General features: G+C 46.7%; 1 protein-coding gene across 1 annotated transcript in view; it reads right to left on the bottom strand.

Annotated features, from left to right (window-relative positions):
* Ube3c (ubiquitin protein ligase E3C) overlaps positions 1-12428 on the bottom strand; it is a 67766-nt gene that overhangs the window by 35736 nt on the left and 19602 nt on the right. The window contains 4 exon segments of the mRNA XM_048785404.1: positions 3395-3627; positions 3770-3927; positions 7589-7675; positions 12200-12387. Coding sequence (XP_048641361.1) covers positions 3395-3627; positions 3770-3927; positions 7589-7675; positions 12200-12387 — 666 coding nt within the window.

The raw sequence follows: 12428 nt of genomic DNA, 5'->3' as shown, positions 1-12428 counted from the left end.
GAGGCACTAAGCAACTGAGTGAGACCCTGCCTCTAAATAAAATAGAAAATAGGGCTGGGGATGTGCCTCAGTGGTCGAGTGCCCCTGAGTTCAATCTCCAGTAACCCACCCACCTCCAAAATAAAAATCAACAAACCAGCCTTCCAAGACAGGGGAGGATGTGGTCCAGCTCTTCAAGAGCAAAGTATGGTAGAAGGCTCTGCCCCTTCTCTTCAACAGTGAGTGTTAATAGCAGCAGGCCGGGAATGTAGTTAGTATACTGCTGTTGCTTTAATTTTTTCCTGTATTAAAAAAGTTTTTAAAAAGCTGTGTGTGATGATGCACACCTATAATCCCAGGGGCTTAGGAGGCTGAGGCAGGAGGATCACGAGTTCAAAGCCAGCCTCAGCAAAAGTGAGGTACTAAACAACTCAGTGAGACACCGTCTCTAAATAAAATACAAAATAGGGCTGGGGATGTGGTTCAGTGGTGGAGTGCTCCTGAGTTCAATCCCTGGTAACCACCCCCCTAACACAAAAAAAGTTAAAAACAAAAACAAAAACAAAACCCCAGAAAAATGCAAACGGACCACACCAAGGAAGTGAGAATCATGGACACCACAGTGCTCTACCAGCAGACCAGCATGGAGAGGGAGGGTGAGGACTCATCTTTGGGCCACAGTGCTGGGTAGAGCCTCCTGCACGCAGGGGCACCCACGAACGCGGCCAGCACAGCTCCATCTACTCCAGTGCTAAGGTGATCACAGCTATAAATGACACTTCAAGAGGAGTTTATAAATTTGATAAACTGTTTTAGCAGCGTCAATTCAGGGCTTAGAAACTGACCTCAATTCTTCTAGTGACAAAGAAAGATGACTCTATCCACTTAAAATTCTATGTTCTGTGACCAGTCTCCAGAGCCTCTCACACAAATTAGTTCGGGAGGACCATCACCAGCTGAAAAATGAAAATGGTTGGTGCGCAAGGGTCAGGCCTCATCTGCAGTTCTGTCAAAGTCAGGGGCAGGCCGCAAGTCGCTGGCCAAGCGTGCTCACCTTGTTACTTGGTTCTACCTTGGACACTCCAATTTGGATTGGGCTCTATAATACCTAAAAAGTGCTGGTAAAATTTACATTTTGGTTTTCAGAGGGCAAATGTGGAAGAGCAGCTGACTCTACCAACTGCCAGCTGTGCGCCGCTATCCAGGGGGATGAGTGTTCTTCTATACAGAATCACTGTAGGAAGCGCATGGGCAGAGGCAGAGCTTGGAACACTGCCTAGAACGAGGACCCACTCTGGGGCAAGTGCTGCTGAGTACTTCATAATAAAGGTCATTTTTTGTTGTTGTTTTTTTTTTAGAAAACCTAATAGCTTGATTATGGATTATGCCTTGATTTTTATCATTTTTAAGGAATGGCTTAACAGCAGGAAGTATAAAATGATTTGGGGTGGGATTTTCCATCAAAAAAACCAGGAATCCTTTAAATCCTATTTTAATCCTATTCTTAGCCCAAGAGGTCTTGGTGATAATGATTTCAATTCTAAAGCAACTGGATGCCAAAAACGGTGAACTTTCAGGACTGGGGGTATAGCTAGTGGTAGAGTGCTAGCCCACCATGCACAGGCCCTGCATTTGGTCCCAGCACCAAACAAAACCAAAAAACCAGTGATCCTTTCACTAATTCTTAAAATCTTCAATGATTAACGAAGTGGCAGTAAGTCGCTGCAACAAAATTTTAATTAAATGCTTGAACAAAACAAAATAGGGCCAGGGTAGAAAATAACTACTATAGCATTATTAAATACAGAGATTTCTATGTCCTGAAAGATAAGCCTGTCATAGGAAATTATGACACTCTCCAGAGGTGCTGTAAAACAACGGAATCATCTGGCACAAGCACGGAGTCTGGTCTCCCACGTGAGGGAAAGCGTTTCCAGCAAAGATCCCAGAGTTTAATTAAAACCTAAAAGGAAAATACATATGCCACCATAACGCTCTTATTCAGATAAAGCTCCCACAACAATTATAAGTCCTGAATAGGTGAGAGCGTATTTTTAACTTGGAAAAATCACATAACCGTCAATCTTTTAAGAAAGGATTTATTAAGGGCTCAACATGTGAACTTCAACATCTACTTAGAGACAGAGATAAGTAATTAAAATAAAGTGTGCAAACATGCATCACACCCATCTGTTCAAATTATGAATTCAATGATGCATTAGCCCTGTATTCACGCAATCAAAACATTATCAGTTACTTTCACTGCTGCTAATGCTCATGCTCCTAAGTGAAATGTGTTGTAAAATCAGGCAGAATGGGCTGCAGAGAGACTCTTGGACTTGTAGGATGAATAAGCATTCCTTAATTAGCCCATCAGGTTAAGTGCAAGCATTAATGTGCCTTTCCTAAAGTCTAGCTTGACATCTTCCTCCAAACATGGCCAAGAAGAAAGTTCCATTAGCAGTATTAATACAAGCTTAGTTGATCATTTTCATTCAATTAACTTCTTTCAATTAAATAGATAGCTTGACAAAAGCAGTGATAAAAGACCTGAAGGGACAGTCGATGGCTCTGCCTGAGCGCTGCCGGGCGCGGGGTCGCTGGTGGGAGAGGAGCTGTAAATCCAGCACTCAATTTGGGAAGTGCACCACGTCTGCCCGCCCTCCGTTAATGAGCAGTTTCAGCTGACGTTTGCTGCTGACGTTTGCTGCTGATGAGGCAGCACCCTCCCTCTCCGCCCCACAGCAGTGACACTCCCAGTGGTGTTGGTTCCCAGCCAGCACCCAGCAAAGGAACATCCCCCCACTTTCTGCGTGTGAGAACGACACATCTTAGCATAATTCATATGCGCCTAGCATTAAAAATGAGTGACCAATCCTACCTTTGTTACTCTGCCTTTAAAAAGATGAAAAACTGTAAAAGCTGTTTGAGATCTATTAGTGAAAAATAAAAAGGAAAACATTTATCCAGGCAAAGTGGCACACACCTATCATCCCAGAGATTTGGGAGGCATGAGGCAGAGAATCCTAAGTTTGAGGCCAGCCTCAGCAACTTAGCAAGGCCCTAAGCAACTCAGCAAGGCCCTGCCTCTACATAAAACAGCTGGGGGACATGGCTCAGTGGTTAAGTGTCCCTGGGTTTGATCCTTGGTACAAAAAAGAGAAAACTTTAATCATTTATACCTTATCAAAGAAAGTCCTTTGACAATTTACAAGATGCATGTGACAATATCAAAAACAAGGTATTAAAATGAGGCAAATGCAAAAATAAAGGTAACTTTTCTTAAAAAGTTTTGTAAATTAAAAAACATGCTTGAAACAAACCTGTATTTCTATTATTCTGAAATCAATCAGGCCAAAACCAAATCTAGGCTTATTTAGCCCCAGGAAACGACACCTGCCCGTACATGGAATACCTTAAACAACTGAATCCAACGCTTCTGCTCCATCTGTATACATTGCTGCATCTCAGCGCTGGTGGTGACGCCTATGCTCTGAAAGGCGGTGACGTACTCCTCCCGCACCTCGGGCTTTGTTTCCGGGTAGGCCAGCTTGATGATGCCCAGGCAAGCGTCGCGCAGGCAGCGGGACAGGGCAACCAGCTCCTCCAGCGTGAAGGGCATCATGGACGACCGCCTCTGCCCTACAACTGCAAACACCCCCGTTTCCAATCAGCCCCCTTTCCCCTCTCTCAACATGGCATGCACACTGCGAAGGCTTGGAAGCTGCCCACTCTCTGTGAAGACCGACAGCCTCTGGGCAGCAGCCAAGGAGCTCCTCAGAACGCTCACCTTCTGTGGGGTCGCCGAAGAACTCATTATCGTGGGTGGAAATCAGTGAGTGGCTGAAGAGGGAGCTGAAGAGGTAAAAGAGCGGGATGATGCGGCCCGAGTCCTCGAAGGACATGGGAGAGCCCCTGGATATCACCTGGAGCAGCGGCACCATCGACCTTGGGGTGGAGACAGGGAGGAAAAGAGCTATCCAGTTATTTCAAAATCAGGTTTAGTTTGGGGTCTAATTAGGAAATGATATTAGACAAATGAAAACTACAGTGACATTAACAATAAAATGACTTGAAGGCAACGCAGAGTCACTGGGGCAACACAGGCCAGTCAGGGGTACAGACCTGGCTTCCCCCCAGGACTGCTCTTCCTGCCAGTGGGCACTCAGCCCAAGGCCGAGGCCCTGGAGAGGGCGCTGGGAGGGCGACGCAGACTTCCCTCCTACGAGGAACACCACGGCCTCCTCTCCACCTGGCAGTCAGCAGAGGTCCCAGAGACTCACGGAGCTCCCGACTACCGGAACTTTCCAAACAGCTCCACACCCAGTTTCTGCTTTCGGCTGGCTCATTTCAGTGCCCCGTGCACTGGCCAGCCCCACTCCTCTCCTGCTGGCCCCCTCTGAGCCAAGCAAGCACCGAGGTGGCACAGTGGTGGGGCAGCCTTTAGGGAAGGCAGGGTCTCTACCACTCTGAAGAGCTCTGACCTGTTCAGTGAGTCCACATCTTTCAGCGGGAGTCTGCTCCCTGCCCCTCTGCAAGTCCAGTTCTTCAACTGGTGGGCATTTAGTAACAGTTCCATGTCTCCTCGCAGTCCCATTCGCCTGGCTTAGCAAACCTACATGGCACCACCCTCACGCCTCCCTGACATGGCGAGATCCGCCAGGACCAGGTCCACAGGGCCAGCTGCCATTCTGCACGCCCGAACACGGCAGACATACCAGGCCAGGCACTGACGCTGGGCAGGATAATCAGTCAATCCGTGAGTTAAGGAAGGAAAGCCATCCATCCAAAATAAAACGCAGTGGGGACAGAGAACGGCAATCGTACCTTACAGTCAAAGGGAAGGCAGAAGGCTGACTTAACTGTACAACCCTGGCTTTGTCCCCAGCCCGGCCCTCACACCTCCAGAAGGACTCCCCACCATGCCTTGTGCAGCACTACCCACGCAGTGGCGTTCAGCAAAAAATCTGCTGACAAGCAGAAGAATTTAATGTCCTACGTTTAGGTGATATTCGTAAAAATAATGGTCAGTACCTTTTAGTTCCCTGGCCACTTAATGAAAAACCACAAAAATAACTGATACTACTTAGGAGGACATGCTATTTAGGGGAGTACAGCAGCCAGGCGGGCAGTTTCCTGAGTCTAAGCAGTGCTGGGCCCACTTCACTCAGTCCTGCTCAGAGTCCTGTGTGCACGGCTCCAGAACCATGCTCTAGGGACACCATGTGGATCATGTGAACCCCTGGGGATCAACCAGCACTCCCTTGTTCTCTTTAGCCCATGAGGACGCAAGAGGAATGGGTCCTTCTGACTGGAGCAACAGAAAACAGGACTGGTAAAGAGGGCCCGTGTGCGCTGGGGACCTGCAGCTGGGGCACAATGAAACAACAGTGTTTGGGTCCTCTGCTGACCATGCTTCCTGCTGTAAACACAGACTCAAATCTCTCTGACACAGGGTCCATCTCAGAAGACTTATGAGCAGATTAAAAGTCCATGATTTATAGAAATGGAAAAGACACTGATTCATAACTTGGGGAAGTTGGTTGAATTACTGCCCCCTGTTTCTACCCTCAGAATGAAGGTTTGCACACTATCTGTGGGGACCCAGCAGCACCTTAAATAGTTTCCTGCCTTCTACATAAGCTGCCTACCAAGTGGACATGCGCCTAGAATCCTGAGCACTACTCAAGATCGCTGGCCTATCTGCACATGCTGAGCACATGGGGCAGAGCACCTAGGTGTTAGGCTCCGGTAGAGGGATGCCCACCAGAAAAGGGCAGCCAGCTGGCTGTGAGTTCCTGAAACCTGACAAGGAGGACACCCGGGGTCCAACTCCAACAGCAAGTATTTAAGGTGAAGTATGCGAATAAAAATATCACTTGCAAAAATGTCTGATGCGCTGAAATGGTTGCTCACTGGGACAAGTAGCTAGACACACTGGCTGTTCCTAGCTAGCCCAGCTGCAGGGCAGAAGGATCTCAGGCCCAAGTCTCAGAGCTCTCAACACATTCCCTCAGGACTCTGCTGTGCAAGTCTGGTTGCAAAACTATTTTCAAATTAAATTCAGTGCCACTCTTAAAAACATTGTGTACTTCAGCCAGGTGCGGTGGCGCATGCCTGTAATCCCAAGGACCCAGGAGGCAGAGGCAGGAGGATCACAAGTGTGGGGCCAGCCTAGCAACTTAGAGACCTCTCTCAAAATAAAAAAATAAGAAGGGCTGGGGATGTGCCTCAGTGACACAGCGACTCTGGGTTCAATCCCCAGTGCCACACATTCAAAAAATTTATGTATTTCATTTAAATTTTTATTCTTGACAGCAAATATGAAACATATGTAATTGGAAGATATCAATATACAGGACAGTTCTTAAGAGGACTTTGTGTGAATAAATTGAATAAAAGAAGTTCGCAACTGCCTTTTTAGAAATATTGTTTTCAAAAACCCATATAACTTTATCACCTTATAAAATATTATTAATTTAATATAATTAACAATATCTCAATTGTCTTTCATACACAAGGACTCCATTTCCTCACCAAGAGACAAATGCCATAAACAAATCAGGCAGTCCTTGGTGGTGTCTCTGTTGCTAAGCGGGGATACTCACTGGGAAATGATAATTTCCTGTCCTAACAATCCCCAGTCTCCTTCGGCCCTAAGTAAACCTGTCACTCATGAAAACCCAGGCTCTCAGGGCTGACACAGGCAGGAGTGGCTGAAATGTGCCTGGCACCACAGCACAATGGCACATATTCAAAGCCTCCTATTTCAGACAGAAATATTCTAGACATCAGGGTATCCTCTGTGGCTCTCATTTGTCTGTGGGTACTCAAGGTTGACTTAAGATAAACCACTCCACCTTCTTGAGTTTTCAGCAGACGCGGGGTCACCACTAAAAACTCCCTACTGCCAGGCACTGTGGTGCACATCTGTGATCTCGGCAACTGGGAGGACTGAGGCAGGAGGATCACACACCCTGTCTCAAAATAAAAAGTAAAAAGGGTGGGGATGTAGTTCAGGGGTAAAGCACCCCTGGGTTCAATCCCAGAGACCAAAAACTAAAGCCAACCAATGAAGAAGAAAAAAACAAGAACAAAACAAACCCTCTCTTTTCCTCACAGATGCTTAAGATTAAATAAAGGCAAAGCAGGACAGTGATGCTGTCCACAGTGACGATCCCCTTTGTTAGGAAGCACAGTTCATGCAGATGACCAAATCCCAGTTCCAATCATTCAGGGGCTGACAGGGACTGACTGAAAGGCACACATCTCAGCACAGGGTCTTGCTGCACACCACCCGACATGCTACAGACCAAACTGGACTGCAGAGGAGTGGAGTGCAGAAATCCCAGACCCTCACCCCAACCCACCAACCTCTCGTGTATATGAAAAACCAACTCTTCCTTCCATTCTATCAACTGAGCTACTCTTAATAATGCATAAAAATAACTGTAAAACAAGGCACTAATTTTGGTGTGTGTGAAATTAAGACCATTCAGAATTTTTCCTCTAAAACAAAGCCGAGCACTTCCAAACGCCCTCCTGCCACACTGTGTCAGGCATGGGGGCCACAGCAGGAGGCCCACAGGTGAGCAGATGCAGTACATACCCTGTGATCATCCGTGTTGTCATGGAAGAGATGAGGACCCAAAGGTGCCGCAGAAACCTGGTATTGAAGGCCAAACTGTAGAGAAGCCTGAAAAGAAGCGGGAGTGGGGGACAAAGAGAAGCAGTCAAGTCATCGCTCAATGCACTTCCTATAAAGCAAAGCTGTACTTGAAGACAAGGCCCAATTAAGAACACAGCCACAGTGACCTCACAGCGAGCTCCCGTCTGACATGACCCTGGTGCAGAGCCACCGGCGGGGCAGCCTGAGGCACCCACACAGGCTGAGGCTGCTCCCCCAACATGCTGTGACATGGTCTCCTGCTCACAGGGACACTAATGGTATGCACTTAGAATCTCTACCTAATGACCGACTGAAGTCACTGTCCTGAAACAAACACAAAAAAATAAGTTTAACATCTCAAAAATCATTTCTATGTAAAAAGACATTTTAAAACTAAGAAGTTTTTAACAGCATTTCCTCTATCACACCAATTAGAGACTGGAGAACTCTGAAGAATGGGCAGAGCTGGACTCTGAACTGGCTCTGGGCTGAGTGCTGCACTGTGATAGGAGACATGTTCTAGTTATAGCGGCATCATCAGAAAATATCTCCTATGAACTTTTTTTTTTTTTTTTAATGCAAGGGTCAAAAAAAATCTCAACATGTGTAAGATGAATTCACAGTAAGACCCAGGTAGGAAAATATGATTTTTAGGAAGGAATGTTGGCTACGTGTGGCTCACCTGTAATCCCAGCAACTCAGGAGGCTGAGACAGGAGGATCACAAGTGTGACATCAGCCTCAACAATTTAGTGAGAACCTAAGCAACTTAGCAAGACCCTGTCTCAAAATAACAACTAACAAGGGCTGTGGAGGTGGCTCAGTGGGATTGAACCTCTGGGTTCAATCCCCAGTACAAATAAAATAAAATACTCGTTAGTTTTATTTGACCTTCACGAAAGAATGCAAATTTTAACATGATCAATAGTTGATTAAATCCATTCATTATACTGAAAATATTAACAAAAGCAACCATGAAATCATAGGCAAAGAAATAAATTTATTTCTTTCTCCAGTACATCTTTAAAATCATTATAAATTTTTTTATAAATCACATTATCAATATATAATATTTAATTCTGCATATACAATGAAAGAAATCTATTTTTGTCCATTCAAGTTATTAATAATCATTTTATCCTACATTATTAAAGCATGAAACATGAACTTGTACAACTATGTAAAACAAATTAAAAAAAACAAAAAACAAAAAACCATGAACTTGTAAACCAAGAGCGAAAGACCATTTGCTGTTGCTGCACATCCACTGTGCTGGGCACACACAGCCCCGTGCAGGGCACACAGCTCCAAAGTGTGATTAGCAGCACCGGGTGCTCCTACGCTGGCTCATTCTACTAGTTTTTGTTGGGGGGGGGAAATCAAACATATAGAATTGATCTGGGATGCCTTGATATGATGTATTTATATAAGAACTATAGGCAAATTATGGTGCCAACTGTCCTGGCCCCTCAAACAATACCTTTAATACTCGGTTTCAAAGCTTTTAGACCTGTTGCTAGAGCAAACAGTCAGGCCTAGAAGAACATGCCAGCCCATCTCTTCCAGGACAGACCAGGACGAGGGGCAGAGTTATGGTGCAGACACCCGTGGGTGCAGAAGGAGAGGGTAGGAGAAGTGGGACGGGTGATCGAAAACCAAGAGATCAAGCAAGGCTGGGAAAAGCAGCCTGAGCCACAGGTCAAGTCAGAGGTGACTCCAAATATCTGGTATGAAAGGCTCTGCTAAAAATCCACAGTCCAAGGAATAGGAAGTGTTTCTGAAAGCAAAGGGAGTCACCGTGAGGTTTAAGCAAGGTGGCTTTGCTTCCAAAAATCTAGTGTGGCAACACCTGAAGCAGACACATTGTGGAGACAGAAGGCAGGCAGGACACTGCTGGAAGAAAGTCTAAGTCCACTCCCCAGGACAGCGTGGCCCAGGGACTTCCTGAGAGGATGGGCCTGCTCCAGGCATGCTGCAGGGTCCTTGCATGTGCTTAACCCATGTGCAAGGCACTGCGGCTCCAGGACTGGGCACAGACAGCACCATGAATGACGGGGACATTCGCCAGCATAGGACGGATGGAGGGCCTCAGGGAGGTGTGTGGGTGTATGGGAACAGGTCCCTCCCTCTACCTCTCCATGAAGCTGGAGCACCAAGGTGTCAGCAGGCTAAAGAGAACCCGGAGAGTCGACCTAACTCAGGTGAAGCTGTTATGTGAAAGAGATCACCTGGAAAATCAACTGAAAGAAAAAGGCCCAAAAAGTAAAGGAAAAAGAAGCAAAGCTTTCAAAACACTGAGACAGAGAGAGAACCCATGAAGGAGACCACAAAAGAAACCCAGGAGTGAAAGAGAAGGCAGGAGAGGAGCATCTGCGGAGGAAGCGGGTGGAAGGGCCAAGAGAGGAAGGATGAAGAATGTCGCATGTGGGGCTGGGGCTGGGGCTCAGTGCTGGGGCACTTATGAGGCATATGTGAGGCATTAGGTTTGATTCTCAGTACCACATAAAAATAAATAAAAATAAAGGTCTGCCAACAACTAAAAAATATATATATTAAAAAAAAAAAAAAAGAATGTAGAACGCCACGCCAAGCCCGCCCATGAGGCCACTGAGGCCCTGCTCAGCTCAGAGTGGCGCACCTGCCCACTGGCCCACAGAATGTCACAGGAGGCACACGGGCTACAGCCCCCGAGTGGGCACTTTCAGACAGGCTGCCGCAGGTCCCTGCCTGAAAACCCCTGCTGCCATTAGACCTGGGGGAGTTTGGACAATGCCCTCCTGGACCCATCCCACAAGGGAACCATCTAGGATCTATTCACATTTTTAAGCAGTAATATATTTTTTGCAGTGTGGGGACTGAACCCAGGGCCTCCTGCATGCTTGCCAAGCACTGCCCTCCCAGTACAAGGAAAAAATAACTTTAAATCCAGATTTTCCTCAGACTCACAAGTCCAATAACAAGACATGCAATGTCCTCTCAAATAAAGAAGCTAGGACTGGGGATGTGGCTCAACACAAGCTCCAGGTTCCATCCCCAGCACCTCAAAAAACAAGTGAAAACAGCAGCTAGCAACTTACTCTATTTCACCCAGATTCAAGCAGCACAGAGACAGTAGGGCTGTAAAGACCTCCACACACATGCTCATTAGTGCCCACTCTGTACGTTTCTCTAAACAAATACAATCAGATATTCTTATCCTTTCCCTCTTTTTTACACAAAAAGGAGGTAATTATGAGTACTGATCTCTTAATCTTCCTTTTTCATGCACACATCTGTCTTGGAAATCTTTGCATACCAGTCTAAATGGGACTCTACAATCTTTTACACTAACAATCAATGTAAAACAGAAATTAAAACTGCAAATCCAAGCTCTAAAAAGACGATGAACTGATATTAGCCAGACAGGAGTTGAGGATGAGTTATCAGCTTGGGATATGTCAATCATCTTTTAAATACTAAAAAAAAAATCAAATCTGAAAGGAGTTAAAATCTACAAAAGTTAAAGCAAGGCTATGTGCTATTTCATGAGCTCTGGAAACACTCTCAATACTGGTTTCCTGGAAGAGATAGGTGCTGTGCCCATGAGGTCCAGTCTGTACAAAAGGGGCTCCACCTACTCAGCACCCTAAGCAGTTCACTGGGGCACTCAGTCCAGGGCAGTGCAGAGTCAACTAGTGGCCACTACCCAAAGCAGCAGGCTCTGTGGCACATGAGAGCAAGGAGGCCCTGGCTTAGGTCACCCCCAGCTCTGCAGCAATTGCCTGTACAGAGCCTAAGGATGACCTGGTCACAGTTCACAGTGCCCTGCCTCTCCCACTGCAGTGGGCAGCAGAGAGCCAGGGAATGCTCACCAGGCCACTCTGATAGCTGGTTCACCTTTCTCTTGGCCCTTGCCAGAGAATGCTGCGCTCTGTGTGTGTGACAGGGTGATATTTTGCAGAGACAGAACTCCATGGGGGGACAGGAATCTGCACAGGTCCCACTGACAGGTGGTGCTTTCTGCAGCCTGCCTGTGCGACATCAGCACAACAGCTGCTTCTGCTCTGCACTACACCCAGCTGTTTCTCAGATATCCAACCAGCCACTGTCACTCCAAGTGGGAAGACACAGCTTAGGACCACCATTGAGACCATCTAAGTTCAAATGAACCACCTTACAAAAAAGTTGGGCATCTGTTTTAGTCCCAACCAAAAGTTTATCTCAGAGCCTTGTAAAACAAACATTTACCTACTAGAGTAAACTGCCAAGGGCAACCTGATAAACCGGGTGTTATGAAAACAGCCCAAGAAGAAATGTTCACATACTGGCTGTCACAAAGGTCTGCGTCCAACTTTCAAGACAGGTAGCCTGGTCTACACTCTCATTTGCAGGTGTTACAGAATCAGACATGACCTGACCTGCTGAGGCAGCATGTATGGGGCCAGGAAAGATGCCAACAGCATTAGTTGGTTTAAAAAAAAAAAATTCCATTTTCTACACAGCTGAACTGATGGGGACCTGCGCCCCGGCCAGGGCATGCTTGGCTCTGCACATGGACCCCAGGGAGACCTGCCTGACTTTGGGCACCATCATGCGGTGCTGCACCATCAGCGTGTGGCAGATGGAGGCCATCCGGGTGAAGACCTCCTCGCTGGCCGAGTCCCTCCACACCAGGTTCAGCAGGGCACTGGTCTGCTGCTTCGTGTCCAGCTTCTTTAGACATTCCTCGGTGATGTATGGGGCAGAGACTCTGCCGTCCTCCTGAAACACACAAGTCCTGCTGAGTGGAGGGCACTGCTAGG

This window comes from Marmota marmota, unplaced genomic scaffold, assembly GCF_001458135.2.
Source record: "Marmota marmota marmota unplaced genomic scaffold, marMar, whole genome shotgun sequence".
NCBI classification, from domain to species: Eukaryota; Metazoa; Chordata; class Mammalia; order Rodentia; family Sciuridae; genus Marmota; species Marmota marmota.
Note: the sequence above shows the minus strand (reverse complement) of the source record. Positions and strands in the feature narration are given on the sequence as shown.